Source organism: Haemorhous mexicanus, chromosome 3 (assembly GCF_027477595.1).
Source record: "Haemorhous mexicanus isolate bHaeMex1 chromosome 3, bHaeMex1.pri, whole genome shotgun sequence".
In the NCBI taxonomy this organism is placed as follows: Eukaryota; Metazoa; Chordata; class Aves; order Passeriformes; family Fringillidae; genus Haemorhous; species Haemorhous mexicanus.
In genome coordinates this window covers 70,681,340-70,697,073 of record NC_082343.1, presented here as the reverse complement: position 1 = coordinate 70,697,073, position 15,734 = coordinate 70,681,340, and the positions used below count along the sequence as shown (strand labels likewise).

General features: G+C 42.3%; 1 protein-coding gene across 1 annotated transcript in view; it reads right to left on the bottom strand.

The window, feature by feature from the left end:
• LAMA4 (laminin subunit alpha 4) overlaps positions 1-15,734 on the bottom strand; it is a 96,504-nt gene that overhangs the window by 54,554 nt on the left and 26,216 nt on the right. The window contains exons 3-5 of the mRNA XM_059842260.1: positions 10,371-10,495; positions 6,280-6,360; positions 1,497-1,711 (exon numbers count right to left, since the gene is read on the bottom strand). Of these exons, the coding sequence (XP_059698243.1) occupies positions 1,497-1,711; positions 6,280-6,360; positions 10,371-10,495 (421 nt within the window). The remainder of the gene's footprint in view (positions 1-1,496; positions 1,712-6,279; positions 6,361-10,370; positions 10,496-15,734) is intronic.

Sequence of the window (15,734 nt, the reverse complement as noted above, 5' to 3'; positions counted from 1 at the left end):
ATGGAATTCAGGACCCACAGACTGGATCCTATCATTCCTTCTGGGACAACTGCAGTTAAGTCATCTCAGGTGAAGTGAATTAGGCAGTAAAGTTTCTGAACAAGAATTATTTTTGCCACCTCAAAATCACAGACATGCTGTATTTCATGAACATCTTGGCTGCCTAAATCCAGGCAGGTGGTGAGTTTTGGGGCATGCTGTTCCCCACAGCTGGTGTCTTTTTAGCTGGTTGGGATACATGGCTTTGGCTTTTGGGATCACTGTGCATGAGCACCATCTCATCCTGTTCAGCATAAATGGAATTCAACCATGTGACTTTGTGATGTGAGTTACATCCTGGAGATGTACACTCAAATTCCAGCTGTCACTGGAATATAGAACCAGATAGGACCATCATGGCATCATATGTGGACCCCTACAAGTGAAGATAGCAGCACATAAGGCATGTGATTGCATAGCATCCTCACAGCCTCCATCCTGTGTGTCCTAAAACACTTTATAATAAAGAAGTAAAAAACAAGTACACAGTGAGTTGCAAGAAGGTTCAAGACATTGCTAAGTCCCTGAGGCCTGTAGCTGTGTACCTGGAGGCCCTGGAGCACTTCTGAAGTACAAGCTGAGTGTGTGCTTCAACTATCTTACCTTCAAGACAGGCTGAGGTAGGAATACTTTGTCTCCCTCCTTTGTGTTCTGGTCCTTGAGGGACCCCTGCCAAAGAATTTAGAAGGGAGCCCCAAGGTCCTTGCTCTGAGTACCTGCATTTTGCCTTTAGCAGTGGCTGTTCTTAAGTGCTTTGAAAGAGGATGTAAACTTCACTTCCAGAGCCAGAGCAAGGATAAAAGGTATGAGGTCAAAGCCCTGTTTGGATTGAACTCCATGTAAATTAGGGCAATATTAGAGACAAAACTTTGCGACCCCTCTGTGCAGGTATGTTTTACTGAGGTATTCTGGGTACACTTTACCAGACCCTGAAAGTACTTCTTGGGTGAAAATACAGCAACTAGAAAGCTTACACAAACTTGTAGGAAATGCAGAATGCATCACCAATGTGGAAAATAACAGAAAGTGAGTGGGTATTGGGTCAGGATGGGAAGGATGATCCTGTTCCCATAAAAAATACTTTCAAGTTTTTAAGCATCATCAGCCTGAGCGGTCATGGTGTGGACAAGCGCAAAGGTGAGGACTTTGCCTAAAGAACTCTTAGAGAACCTTATTTAAAACAAGATTCAGAAAAACACAACAGGGCCTTCATTAAACCTGATCAGGCACTAGAGATGTTGGAGTCCGGGGTCTGAGACTTGGTCATGGGAAATGGAAAGAGATATTTCTCTGGTGCCTGGGATGATTCAACTGAACAGGCATCCAAATTATCCCATCACCTGCCTCCCAGAGCCCCAGGTATCTGACAATTGGTTCAGGCATCTCTGATTTCTGGGAGGTCCCTGACAGACCGTGCTGTGCTGCTCAGCTCTGCTGTACCAGGCTGCAGACAGTACCTGTGCAGTTTTTAGCCAATCTGGCATCCCCATAGTAGCCCGGAGCGCATCGTTCGCAGTTGAAGCCGCTGGTGTGGTGCAGGCAGTTGCGGCACTGGCCGGTCACTTCATCACAGTCTTCAAAAATCAGATTTGGGTCTGAGTTGCCATTGCAGTCGCATTTTTTACAAGTGCTTCCAATTAGCAAAGGGTTCCCATAGTAACCAGGGGCACACCTGAAAGGAAGAGCAACACCGGCAATGACGAACAATGACATTCCTATCTGTGACACCTTTTTGTCTCTGACCTTATTTGTGTTACCAGGAATTGATCATTGTCTGCAGCTTCTAATGGACAGAGAGATAATTAGGAACTTTACTCCTGCAGAGGCTATTTTGTGCTCTAATCTCAATCTGTACTGTAATATATTTTCCCCTTCTGGAACACCCCTGGTATCTCAAGCATACCAGTCTGCGTTAATTTATTTTTTCTGCGTTTCTTTAGCAGTGAAATGATTTTCTCCCTATTGTTTTAAAATCTGTGACAGAATTTCTTTGGCAGCAATGCAGCTCTACAGTGTTTGTTTTGGTCTCTTTCAGCTCTGTATCTGACCAACTATATTGTGTTATATAGGAAACTGGGGTAAGAGGCCGCATTTCAGGATGCTGAAACTCAGAGGAAGTTCAGACCTTATTTCTATTATTAATGTACATAAAAAGTACTGACCAGGAAAGGTTTATAGAAATACTTCTGTGGTGAGGTATTGGGGTGGCTTCTGGTTTTTGCAAAACAGAATAGTCCCTGAACCAGACTCTGTTTTCAGATCTGTTTGGTGTTATCCTGTTGGATGAGGGTAAAAGGCTGAGAGCGGTCACCAGGGAGGATTCCTCTCTTGGTCTGCAGAGGGAGAGAGGGAGGCGGGTACCAGGCACCCCAGTGAAGGCCTGAAATAGGTCCAAATTTCTTATCATGTCTTGGTATGTTTGGGAAGCATTTCAGTCTAGAAATTTCTCATCTTAAAATGAGAGACATGTCAATATTATGGTGTTTTTTCAGAGTATAGACACACCAGCAATTAATGCTCCTGGATGGATCAGTGGCCCTAAGCAAAGAGGTAGTAACAGATTTGGTTATTTGGAAAAGAAATAGTCTCAGTTAAAGATGTTTCTGCTGATATCAGGGAATGTGCTTAATCCTACAAGCAAGGGGAGCTTTTGCCAAACAACCCTTGACACAAAGAGAACTAGTACGGGGGTGGGCATGGAGCACTAATGCCCATGGTGCAGAAGCCTGGAGCTCAAAGACCATACCCCAAAATTGGAAATGAAGAATTGACAGGAGGGAAATAACTGGCTGGTGTAAAAATTGCTGGCTGAAGGAACTGGAGGATTGAATAGTTGCTGCAATGATTTAGGTAAGAAATATTTATTGTAGTTCAATCTGTTTTATCACAATGTTGTCCTTATTTCCCATCCAAAGTACTGTTTAAGATGCTGTTTTTTCTGTCTGCTGTTGGTAAGAAGGGAGGGTGAGCACTTCAGGCAGTGCAGATTAATTTTCCCAGATTCTGGCTGGGTACCTAAATCAAGGTCACTTGTCTTCTGAAATCTGAACACAGTCAAATTCAGGTTCTGCCATGTCTGAACCCTGAAAATGTGGGAGATCTGATAAAAACTTTGAGTTTTAATCTGTTCCTATATTTTTTTTTTTTTTTGATAAAGAGAGCAATTTTTTCAACACTGCTTTGTTCATGTTCCAGTACTGAATCCTCACTGTAGAAACACATAAAATTTTAAGCATCTTAATATAAACCACTTGGCTGCCTCAGACACTGCTTTTGTCAATGACAAAGGCTCTTTCTGTCTCTTTGCAACACTGCCAGAATCTTTGGTGCAGATTTTATCATTTGGGTGACCCAGATGTAAAGAATTAAAATGTGGCCGGGAGTTCTGTGCACCTCCTGAAGAACTGTGAGTGCAACACCGAGTGCAGAGTGTCATTTATGATTATGATTTGGTTGAATCATTCCCCATTCCCATGGGAGTTGGATCAGGCAGTGATGGGTAAAGCTGCTAGTCAGTCATGCCAGAAGTCTTGCTCCGATTGTCTAAAATTTCAGTTTTTTTTGTTTTTCTGTAGTCAGGTATTTTCCAAATGATCATCTGTCTAATGTGGCCACCAGGTTCCCAGAGGCCACTGAGCAGGGCTGGGGTCAGACCAGCCTTTTGCTCACTGCTGCCCACATCTACCAACAACAGCGTGCTATCCCCACCAGCCCTGCCATGTCTGCCCTCTCATCAGGACAAGGCCATTTCCCCCCTTCTTTTCCAAAATAAACGGTTCAGTTCACTTGCCAGGAATGTAGAGGAGATTTCCTCACATCCCCACAGATACATTTCACAAGTGCTGCTTTTTATGACCACCTGAGGCACTGGAGCAGGATGCCCAGAGAATTTGTGGATGTCCCATCCCTGGAAATACTCAAGGCCAGGCTGGATTGGGCTCTGAGAAACCTGGTCTAGTGGAAAGTGTCCCTGCCCATGGCAGGGGGTTGGAACCAGATGACTTTTAAGGTCCCTCCCAGACTGAACTCTTCTATGACTCACTTTTATTAGCCATAACTTCTTATCTGGAGCAGGTGTTTAAAGCAAAAAGAAACTTTTAGAGCTGAAAATAAATGTGCTATCTTCACTCTTCCATTTGCCACTCAGTGCATCTCATAGTATTGAGCTTTTAACCTCTTTTGAATTGTGGGTAGGATGTGAAAAGAGCAGAAGCCACTGACTGGAAATGTTCTGCTCCATCTCTGCACTTTATGGCCTGAAAAAGTTAAGAGGCCAGGAGTAAATGTCTTTTCCTAGATTGTATCAATAAATGACCCTTTTTTGCTAAAAAAGAATATTTCCTCTCCCATAATAAAACTGCAAAGTTGTCTTTGTTTCATTCTGCAGCCATAACTGCTTCCTGTAATTATTAGTGAGCACGAAATTAACTTCCTCTTCTCTGGAAAGGCCAAAAGAACCTTTTTCATCTATTTGCTTTGGATTTGGTAAATTGTAATTTGTTCAGTTGCTCTTTTTAACATTTGTGCATTAACAAAACCTGCATGGCATCAGTTATCACCCTGATGCCTTACTGCTGAAGTCCAGGAGAAAAATGATTATTCCTAAATTTCAATTTGGGAAGCTGGTTTACTCAGTTGCTAGCTAGGGTGCCTGTGAGTTCACACCACCTTTTTCTGGCAGTGCCCAGCAGCAGTGTGTGCCAAGTAGGGACTTGCTCTTTAGCAAGTGGGCCAGGGCAAGCAGTGCATCATCCAGCTTTGAAACACATTTTGACATTTCTGATACAAGTGAGAGTAGGACCAGAAGGCAAGTCCTGCCTGTCACTGCTTGCACCTTACCCCAGCAATCAGCCAAGCTCTTAATGTAGTGACCAGGACAGGCTGATTCCTTTCTGTAGCTTTTTCTACACAGCTTTACCTTCCTTGAGACAGATGCACTGTGTCAGACTGGGGAGTGGCCATTAGAAAACAAAGATGATGTTATTTTCTGCTGTTTCTGTGTTACTGCTGCCCATTTCATAGGATTTGTATTGCTTGTAGTCTGGGTTGACATTTTAATAACCATTAAGGAACCTCAATGACCTTTTAATTGTCTGCATTATCCTTTGTGTATAAACCTGACATTTTGAAGGAACAAAAGAATACAGCCGTGGGCCTGTAAACAAGGGTGGGTTTTTTATTTTTGTGCCATCTGCTTTCACTGTTGCTGTCATGATGTTAGTGATGTGGAGGTAATTGACTGATGATTTTGCATCATCTGTAAGGATGATATTCATTGCTCATCTTACCTTTTTCATTTTGATTTGTCTTTGCATCTTAAGTATCCCTTTTTTCCCTTCTCTGACAGTTCCATTAAGTATCATTTGAATTCCAGGCTTGCCCATTATTGACAGATGACTAAAGACTTAAATACTTCAGGGGCTTTAAGGGAAAACAGAAGGAAATGTACAGGAAGCCTTTGTTTGAGCAATCCTATATCCTTCAGTCTTTGTGCTAGAGCTTTTTTAATTTATTGGCTGCTCAAGGACAATTTCTGAATCATAATCAGGCCCTTGACATTCATTGAAACATCATCCATGTGTGTTCATAACAAGTAAGAGAGCCTCTTACAGCACATGAAGTTATATTTCTGCTGTATAGTTCAATTTATTTGTGTCCTTTGTTATTTAGGGAATATTTACTGGAAATTGTTTATGGACATAAGGGAAAGTTGAAAAGCAACACTGGCCTATAATTGTTTGCTTGACTTTATTGAATCATGTCGGTGAAGTGCATTTAAAATGTAATGAAAAAAGCTGCATCTGCATTAAGAATTTGACTTGATAGTGGATTTTCTCCTTTGCTTTTGTAAAAGTTATTTGGTAGAAACCTGCTACATATTTTAGGGGGTGAATTGCAAGAGGCATCGATGTGGTGGATATTTTTCACTTCAGCTGCTGTTTCTGATTTGTATTTTTTACTTTTAAATGGCATTTCTTTTAGGCAGATCACCACTTGAAGGTACACAAAGTGCAAGAACTAGATCAAAATACATTATATGTAAATGTCTGTCTTATGCTGACACTTCTCCACAGCAAATTTTAGTGCTTTTTAATAGGAAATGAACAATATAATTTACCAGACACAATTCTACCTGATGAAGCCACGTGCATAAGATTTCTCCCCAGTATGGCAAGATTCTCTGAAAAAATTCTGGACTTCTGTATTGCTGACCAACAAGCCATCCTTTGAGTTTCTTACCTTTCACAGTTGGGTCCTGCATAGTTTTCCTTGCAGACACAACGCACACTTCCACTTTTTCTGTAACAGGAGACTGCAAAGCTGGAATTTCATCAGGATGAGTAGTTAGAATACCAGGCAATGACAGACACTTGGGAATGTTTCTTGGTTACAGTATACACATTTGTCTGTGTGAACTCTGGCTCTTGGTTGTTCATTGCTGAATGGGTGTTCAGCTCTCTACATAATTTATATTATACCCCTTGTTTAGACTTTAAATTAGTTTAGGAAGCAGTAATTAGTGTATAGAGCTATGGAGCTATATAAATACACATGGATAGGTATGAAAGTCGTTGTCTTGCTGTGCGGATCAGACACATCTGCAGGTTTTGATACACACACTTCAAACAAGGGATATAAGATAAATGTCGATCTCATGTGAACCTAATTGTTTCCTGCCTGTTATCCCAATGGGTAAAATGTTTGTACAAGACACTGCAGTGAGCACTTCACTGAGATTTTGGAATGGGTGCAGCAGTTTCCTACAAATCCTACAGTTTTTCTCAAATACCAATCTGGAAGTTCCTGGTGATGAAGACTGACCTCAGTAATGCTGTCCTCACCCAGAGTAACTGAGTTCACAGTAACCAGGGCTGCTCTACCATCTTCCCAAGTAAGATGGAAAGAGTCTACAGCCTCTTCTGAGACCAACATGCCAAGTAGTGATGCTGACTGCAGTAATGGCTTGGGCTGTAATTTCTACTGCCATGATTCTGAATCATGGATTCCTTTGTTTTCTTTTGTTTTCAGGATTTAATAAGTGTTTAAATAAATATGAGACCCAAGAAACAGCAGTAGCCATATGTGAAAAGTGCAAATTTTATGTGGATTTCAAACACAGTGATGGACATGGCTTAAATACATTTACAGGAAAAAAGAGATACAGTCCTAAGATGTTTCTAGTTAGTTTGTAATATGTGTGAATAAATTCCTTCCAGCACTAGAATGCAACCAGAGCAGTGAGTGGCAGTCTCCAGCTGCAGGCCCATGGTTGCTAAAACACATCTCCTCAGTTATATGGTGCTGGGCAGCTGTGGCTGGGTTGCATCCATTTCACACAGCACAAAAGACTCAGAGCAGTGGGAAAGTGCCTGATCCATGCACTGTGTGTTCCAGGAACAAACAGCATTGAAAGCTGATGACAATTCCTGCATAATTTCAGTTCCTGCCAGCGTTTCTCAACTGGTTGGACAACCAGAGGCAAAAAATCTGTCTGGATCTTTGCTGTCTCAAAATATTTGGTATAACCAGAGAGAACATAAAATGAGATTCCTCTCACAGAATTTACAAATTAACTGCTGTGTGGCTTTTACAAGGACATGTTGAGAAAGTCACAATAGTTTGGCAGGCTTTGTCTCCTTTAACAAAGTCTAATTCCTTCACGTAGTTGCAAAAACCACATTGTGGATCTAAGTTATGAAGTAGGACTGAAATCTTCCTCAAGTTTTATACTTCTTGTGAACTTTTAGGGGGAAAAAGGCTTTGTAATTTCCTTGGGTTTGAAAAGAAGTAACATCTGCTGGACTGTGAAACAACCTCCATCCTGTTTTTTTTGTTCCAAAGAGATGACATTACACTTCATGTGTAATGCCCAAAAGTTGCTCCAAAAGTTCCCAGGATAGAAGATATGAAGACAGCCTGGTCAGAAAATCTAGAAATACTATTGAATTCCTGGAAAAAATACCTATCTGGTGAGTCTGACAGCTTACAGATTTGGTATTCTGTTTCCAAAGTAAAACAGCATAAAAACCAACATCCTTTGGATGTTTTTAAGCCATTTATTGCTTCTCTGCTTCTGGTAGAGTTGTTATTTTGCCTTACTCTTTATATGTAGTAGGATTATTGAAGGAAAATAAAATAAAACAACTAATAAAGAACATTTTTTCTTTGAATTTAGTTAAGCTTTAGTAAAGCTTAATGTTGCTCAATTTTTTTTTGCCTGTTTCAGCCCCAGCTGAAGACTATTTCTGTGGTCAGGTCTGTCTCATGCAAGAAGCTGAACAGGCAGTTTCTGCACATTATTTAAATAGGGGTATGAGGTAACTTGGGATGGGATGTTCCTTTAATTACTGCCTTCAGGACTTTTCTGAGGGAAAACCAAGGAAGCAAAGTGGATTTTTACTGACGTAGTTTCAAAGCAGAGACAATGTCATAGAACACAGAATATTCTGGGATGAAGGGACCCTTGAGGCTCATTGAGTCCAAGCAATGTATTGCTGTTAATACTGAGGCATCTGCATTCAGGTTTCTTGCAACATTTGTTCTCCCTTCCCAGCTTCATGCTGCTGAGTTTTGGGTTTGGGGTTTGCTTCTCCCTAGTGGTCTGGAGCAGGAGAAGCATAATGTCCCTAGCTAAGGAGCATGTTGAAACTGGGACTGCTCCTTGGCCTCTGCTGCCATCTCCCACAGCACTGGCAGAGAAAGGCTGTAGCCACAGTCCCTGCTGGCCCCACTGCACTGAGCCCTGCTCTGTGGCCTGGTGGACCATCCACTTCCCTGCTCTCAGGGAGCACCTCTGCAGAGCCTTTGTGCTGCTGCACAGGGCAGGGTCTGGGTGAATGCAGACCCAGCCACGCTGTGTCAAATGGAACTGTAGGGAGCACAGACCAGACCTTGCCTGACTGACCTTGCTTGGTAGAGCCTGAGGCTCATGTGGAAGTGCCTCAGGTACGTGCAGCCAAGGCTGTGGCTGAGAGAACAGCTTCTTACACCAAAGGGACTGCTCTGTGTCCAACAGGTACAAAACCCCACTTTTCCAAGGAAAAAAGCACTGCTCCCTACTGTTGTATTTCTAATTTTTTCAGGCATTACAGCTGCTACTGAGACTGGAAGGAATGGTTTGCTTCATCTGCGAGCTTGCTCACTCCTAAGCCTTTCTACATGTGAGCAAAGTCAGGTTCTTCCATTGTCTCTGGAGGATCTTCTCTGTAATCCAGGCAAAGCTGAAGTTTTTCAGCAAAAGCTCTTCTTCACCCCATGGCCCTTCTCACATGTCTGCAGCTCACTGCAAAAGCCAAGAAGGGATCTGTGGGAATTATGTTCCTTTGCCAGTTTGAGTGATTTTGTTCCTTTGCCAGTTTGAGCCCTGAGAAGCTGAGCAAAAGGGAGCTCATCCCACCTTAAGGTTGTGTGAGTAATCCTATAGCAACAGCAAACAAATACAGTGAGGATGAAATTCCCTTTGCTGTGACGTCCTGCTGAAAGCAGGATGGGAAACAACAGGAGAGGAACAGCTAGCTCCCTGAAAACCAGCATCAGCCTCTTGGCAACTGTTTACTAGCATCTCCCTGTGGTGGGATTCACATAGATATCTCTCTCCCACAGCATGAATCTGAGCAAGAGGAAGCTGATAATTTCTTTCAGCTGCATAACTGACATGCCACTAATTGTTTCTAATGGCTGGTTGTGGCTTGGATTTTGTGTTTTCTTTTTAAAAGCACATAACATCTGGAGTTCTTTGACTTGGTCTTGGTTTTCTGTCAGGCTTCAGAGTTTCTTACCCAAAAGTAGCTGGGCATCAGCTGAAGGGGCACTGTAACTGTCACAAGATGCTCCAGCACTTTCCTTTGAACTGTTACTGTGCTAACCAGATCCAGCTGCTGTAGACTCAGGGGACTGCAAACTCATGCTTTTTTGTGTTTGGTTTTACTCTTCAGGTGATATGGATTGAACTTTCTGTCTGTCTTTTTTTTCTGTCTCAACCATATAAAAATCTCTGATGCCACCTTTCTTGAGAATTGTTCTTTAAGGGATTTTAAAAAGCAACCACACAACTGAATAATCTCTTCTACATAAAAGGGTGAACTTGAACTTTCTCATTCTCTCCCCGCTTGGTAAGAATTGTTATGAGCATTTAAAGATATTTTACACCTTCTAAATGAAATGCTGTTTCCTGTGTTTGTAAACATGAGCACTGGTAGTCCTCTTATTTACCCCTGTGTTTGCCAAGGGCAGCAACCTTTGTCTCCTGCATTCAGGAAGGGATGCTGGCCCCACCTTGGAAAGGGCCAAATGCAAGCCAAATGGAAGAGAGGCAAAGACTCTTTACATACTTGGCAAGTGCTGGCAGGGGGCAGGGGCAGGGCTGGCAGAAGGTGGGCACTCCCCTGACAACGTCACCAATGAAGCCATCGGGACACTGCTCGCAGTGCTGTCCTGTGGTGTTCCTCTGGCAGCCCTGCAGTGGAAGGAGACAGAACAGTGGAAGTTAAATGGAGGTGCTGCCTAATTCAGAAAAGATCACTTAGCTGAAGACCTGGCCAAGCAGAAAGAGTGGCTGATGTCACACTTTGACAGGTATTGACAGATTTGGGCAAACAAGCTAACACAGCTGCAAATAAAAATATTATAAATGATTACAGTGACCAGCAGCAAGGGTTGACAAGGTGCTCTACAGGACAAAACAGGCATTTGAGGCTGGAAGGTGCTGGAGCAGAAGTGTCAGAACTCCTCAGGTGTAGCTGCCAGCCTTGTTTTGAACTGCATGTACCAAAAGGGAAAAATCCCCTTTAATGACTCCAAAACTAAAGAAAAGGTATCTGCTGGTAAATACTGTCAACAGACTTGAGCCAAGACACAGGCTTCAGCAAGACTGCTTCTGGAAAAGAGCATAGGGAGCTGTCTCACCAAGCTACTTTGGAAGAGTAGGAAGGATATAGAGGATTTCCACTCTTGCAACTGTGCAAGGAGTTTCGTAGTGTCCCTGAATCAGAACTCTCTGGTTACAGCACTTTGTGTAGACACAGTGCAGATGTGAGCAGCTATGCCAGGCTTGAGACAGCAAGGAAATAGATCCATGGCAGACATATGTGGAGAACTACCCTATCAGTGCATATTTGCTGTAGCTTCCTTGATTCTTTCCTCTTCTGAGCCAATACCATGGATCATGGAAACTGCATACTGACAGATTTCCATCCCTGGGAAGATGACAATGTCTATAATAAAGAAGAAGACCTCTGAGTACATGAATAAGCATCAACTGGTTCAGGAATTCCTGCTTCACTATCTGCTGAATAATGGTGCAAATAAGCAAGGGGAATCAGAGGATGTAATCTATCATGAGTTCCACAAAAAAACAACTAAGCAGACAGGATACTTGAAAAAAAGTTTCTTTTGCAAATGGAAAGCTGAAACAGGGTAGGGAATTAGGGTAGGATACAACAGTAACTTTTCAGCATAGGAAGAGTACCTGTTCAGATCATCACTTAAGCCTTGCTGCTGATATGAGTTTTGTCCAGTATTCACCAGTGTCTTACAGAGACAGAAAATGCAGGGTTGCTCAGCTGGGACAGAAAGGCAGGAGGGTGTGTTTGTTATGTGTAATTCAAAAGTTTGTAAATAAGCTGAATGCAATACAATAGTTCACCCAAATTCTGCAATACAAGGACTGAGGGGCACTGACTTGAAAGGTCAGTGCCCCCCAGTACTTGTATTGTGGAATATAGTACACAGAACATAGACTGCTGCTACTTTTTGCCAGGAGGTGAGAGTACTTGCAGGGACAAAAAGGGATTCCTTAGACAAATTAATGGGCAGCAGATTTACAAATGGATATTCCAAGAATTCAAGAGGTATGTACCCTGTGACACTCTCTAATACTGCAGTTGTGGCTGATGGTGGAGTCTGAAACAGAGACTTTAGAAATGGGAACTATTTTAGGTTCTCTCCTAGCCTGGCTCTCCCATTGCCTCTGCTGGAGATCATACATGGGCTGCAGAAAGATCCAGTGGGGCCCTGCATGGGACCTGGCCCAGGAGCTAGGAACTGACAGGGAGGATGTGTGTGGGGTTTCAGGAGTGCTCCAAAGGGGAGGGAGCTGCTTAGCCTGGGGCAAGGGGCACCTCGGTGTCTCTGTGGCTGGAATACCTTCAACAGCCCTGGGGTGGGGTGAGGGAGCTCAGCCAACCAACTGTTCACCTGCAGCAGCCCCTGCAGATTTGACACTCACTTTCTTCTCCACACATGGTGGGTTCTTTGAAGAAAGAGTGTGAGAAGAGAGGAATGTTATTAGGGAAGACATTTAATGAAAATAAATAGTCAAGCTTCACTTGCACAGACATTCCTAACTTGGTTTTGTATCCTCATGCTGTGACTTTGATTTAGTGGCAGAATTTTGTCTTGGCAACATTGATGTTTTTGGTTTTGCTTGTGAAAACACATCTGATTTTTTTTTTTAAACCCAATATTCCTTATTTGAATTCCATAAAGGATCCCCAATTAGGACTCATTTATAGGCTCAGATCCATTTTTATTCTAGAAGACTTTGCTTGTCTTGCTTCCTGCATACTTAATAGTCATAGGGAGCCCACTGCCCAGAAATTATTCTTTCTGCAAGGCTGTCATTTGGCCAGAGAACTCTATAGCAAGTAGAATGTGATGAGAAAAAGGAAAAAAAGTCAATTTTTATTCCACAGATCTTTAACTAGACTAGCCATTAGTGGTTTTAGAGCTAAAGGTGGCTTTACTTAGTCATATTTGCTGTAAGGAATAAAATATTTAGTATATGGAAAACCAGAAGGTTATTTTAGTTAAGAGCCTCTAAAATGAGAGAATACTAGGAGAAAGTTTGAATAGGAGGAAAGGGAGGAGGAGGAAAGAAGTGCACTAAGCACAGGGCACGTGGTGAGAGCCAGAAGGCTTATGGAAAGCTAATACAGTTTTAAAGATATTTTTCATTTGTCATTATCCAATGGAAAAATGATGGTAGTGTACCACCAGAGATACAGGGGAGTGTAGGCACTCAACACTTGAAGTGCTTGAGCCACCCTGTGTCTGAAGCACTGGCAGAGGCCTTGGGTGTGTTTGGTTGCAGCCTTCACTGTGTCTGATCAAGTCACCTCACCTTGTTTGTCCTCAGCTCACAACACATGGGTATTCACAGAGTAAATCTGTTCCTGGTTTCCAAAGCTCAAATACGACTGCAATGAACAGAGCAGGACAGCAAATGTTGCTCCTCAAATCTGCATTTTTGTATCTAAACTGAAGGGAAGTGAAAAAGGGCTCTCTTACCACAGATGCCCCATTATATAAGTGCACATTTGTGGTTTTTCTCTGGTTAGTGATTATGTAAAAATTACTTTATCTTATTTAGCAAGGCAGATCTTCTGTGTGTATTTAGAGCCACATTTTTACAGTGATAGAAAAGGTGTCCTTTATTTTATGTCCCATTATTTTGCACCTGCAGCTAAACTGCTGAGTGCATTAAGCCCAAGAGACCCACCTGAAGGCAGGGAGAACACCCTCCCTGCAGCTCGTGGGTGGTTCTCAGCATTGGGTGACACTGGCGTGGTAGTTTGAGAAAAGTGTTTTGTCTCTCTGTGGATCATTTTGAGTGGATGATCAGTAGCAGCCTGGCTTCCAAAGCCTTCTAGATGAGTCTGCAGCAAGAAATCACTCATCCTTCAGTACACCAGCAGCTTGTCTGATGACAGAGTAGCAGGATTGTATTTACCTGTGTAAGAAAATGTCTCAGCTGGTCCTGGTACTCCTCTCTGGCACACTCACTGAGTGCCAGCAATCAGTGTAAGCATTTTTACCTGGTTCTTACTGTAACTTTTAGTGCACACATGAAAAGAACATGGAATGGTGCAATGAGTGGGTGTGGGGGGTGTGTGGTGTTACTTGGAAATGATCATCAACACTGAGCTCCTAGACCCATTTGACTGGAAGTAAAGCTGGAATGACCACAAAACACTTCATGTGATGCAGTTCTTCTCAGTACATACATTTGTGCAGAAATAATTATGAAAAGTTTGTTGTTTCTCTTCAGGCAATAGTACTAGGACAAGTTTCCCAGCACAAGACAAGCATGCTTGTATAAATTATTATTACTGAAAAACTGAGGCATGAATCTGCCCCAGCTTCACTTAGGAACCTGAACTTGCAAGAAAAGAGTTCATTCTGATGGTCTTCAAAGGCACCAGCTTCATTAAATCTGCCATTTATGCAGTTTTAGGGAAATTACTTCATCTGAGGGATAACAAAGTGCAATTTAGGCAGTCTGGACCTTCTCCATAGGAAATAGGTAGCAGATTGTGTTTTCTGTATACCCTCTAAAGTTGAAGAAAGACAGGACCTGCCACAGAGTGGTGCAGAGCACCTGTTAGACACCTAATGCTGGATGGCATGGAGGTACTCCAGGGGAAATCAAAAGTTAATACTCAGCCCTGCCTCTCGAAAGTTAGTACAACAACAACCCTGCCCACTTCTCCAAAACCACAAATAAAATCCCCTAAAATAGCAGGGTCTTAAATATTGTCTGTGAAATCTGGAAGGGTCCTCCAACTTTGACAATCTTACTACTTTGGAGATGAAAACCGTTGTTGCAATGTATTAGGAATTGTCTGTTTACCTTTTTTCTCCCTTATTACTTGTCCTTCTGAGAGACAGTCTTTTAACAACTGTTAATGCAGAAGATTTCACAAGGATAAATAAATTATATAGGTAAAGAGATGCAGGTGGCTTACATGGCTGTGCAGTCTGTATTTGGAGGTAGATTTAGACTTCCCCTCATATATGCTCTAACATCTGAGGTTACATAACTGCATAGCATTGCCCATCCCAGCACACCAGAATTTGTTGCTATCCCAAAATAATAATAATAATAAAAACCAGAGTGCATCAAAATAACTTGAAAGCCAAGAGTTGTACATGTTTTATCTTTTCCATCTATGAGGTTTAGGGTTTCAGGCTTTCTCTCTCCAGCCATTGTGGGTGAGATGCAGTATTAGTTTTCAGAATTTCATATGGAAGAAGGAGATGAGGCACTTAAAGTAAACACAAAGTATTGAGCAATTTTTCACTAAAGACACCTAAATTAAAAAAAAAAAAAAAAAAAAAAAAAAAGAGAATAGCTACAAAACTAATTTCCTGATGTGGTTTGGGTCAAAATACCCTCTCCCACTCTATGTCAGACTTTTGATTTATAGACCTTGTCCTGTATTAGTGAAGTGGGAGATGATGCCTTGCCAAACACACCTGGCCCACTACTTTCTCAACCCATCACTTGGTGTAGCTAACTGTGACAAATGTGGCTGAGCAGGTGGGAGAGCAGCAGCAGCCCCTTCTTGCAGTCCTGGCCTGATTTCCTTCATGGAACTGGCTGTGTAGGAGTGGAAACAAAATGCTCACACTTTGGAGATCACTGCCACATGTTTTCAACAGTGAACTGGGTAGGACAACAAATACTAGCTTTAAACATAGCTAGGAGGGAGGAAAATATCTATACCTGATAAAATGTGTTGACTAACACAAATGTTTTTGACAATCACTGCATTCTGGTTAGATTTTCAAACATATGTCACCAATGCTGTATAGATATCTGCAGCCCATCTTTGCAGAAAGAAGCAGTGAGCTATAAGCAGCAAGGCTCTTTGTGAAGGCAGAAGTACCTAATGAGCTGGGGAGTTTTGCTAGCT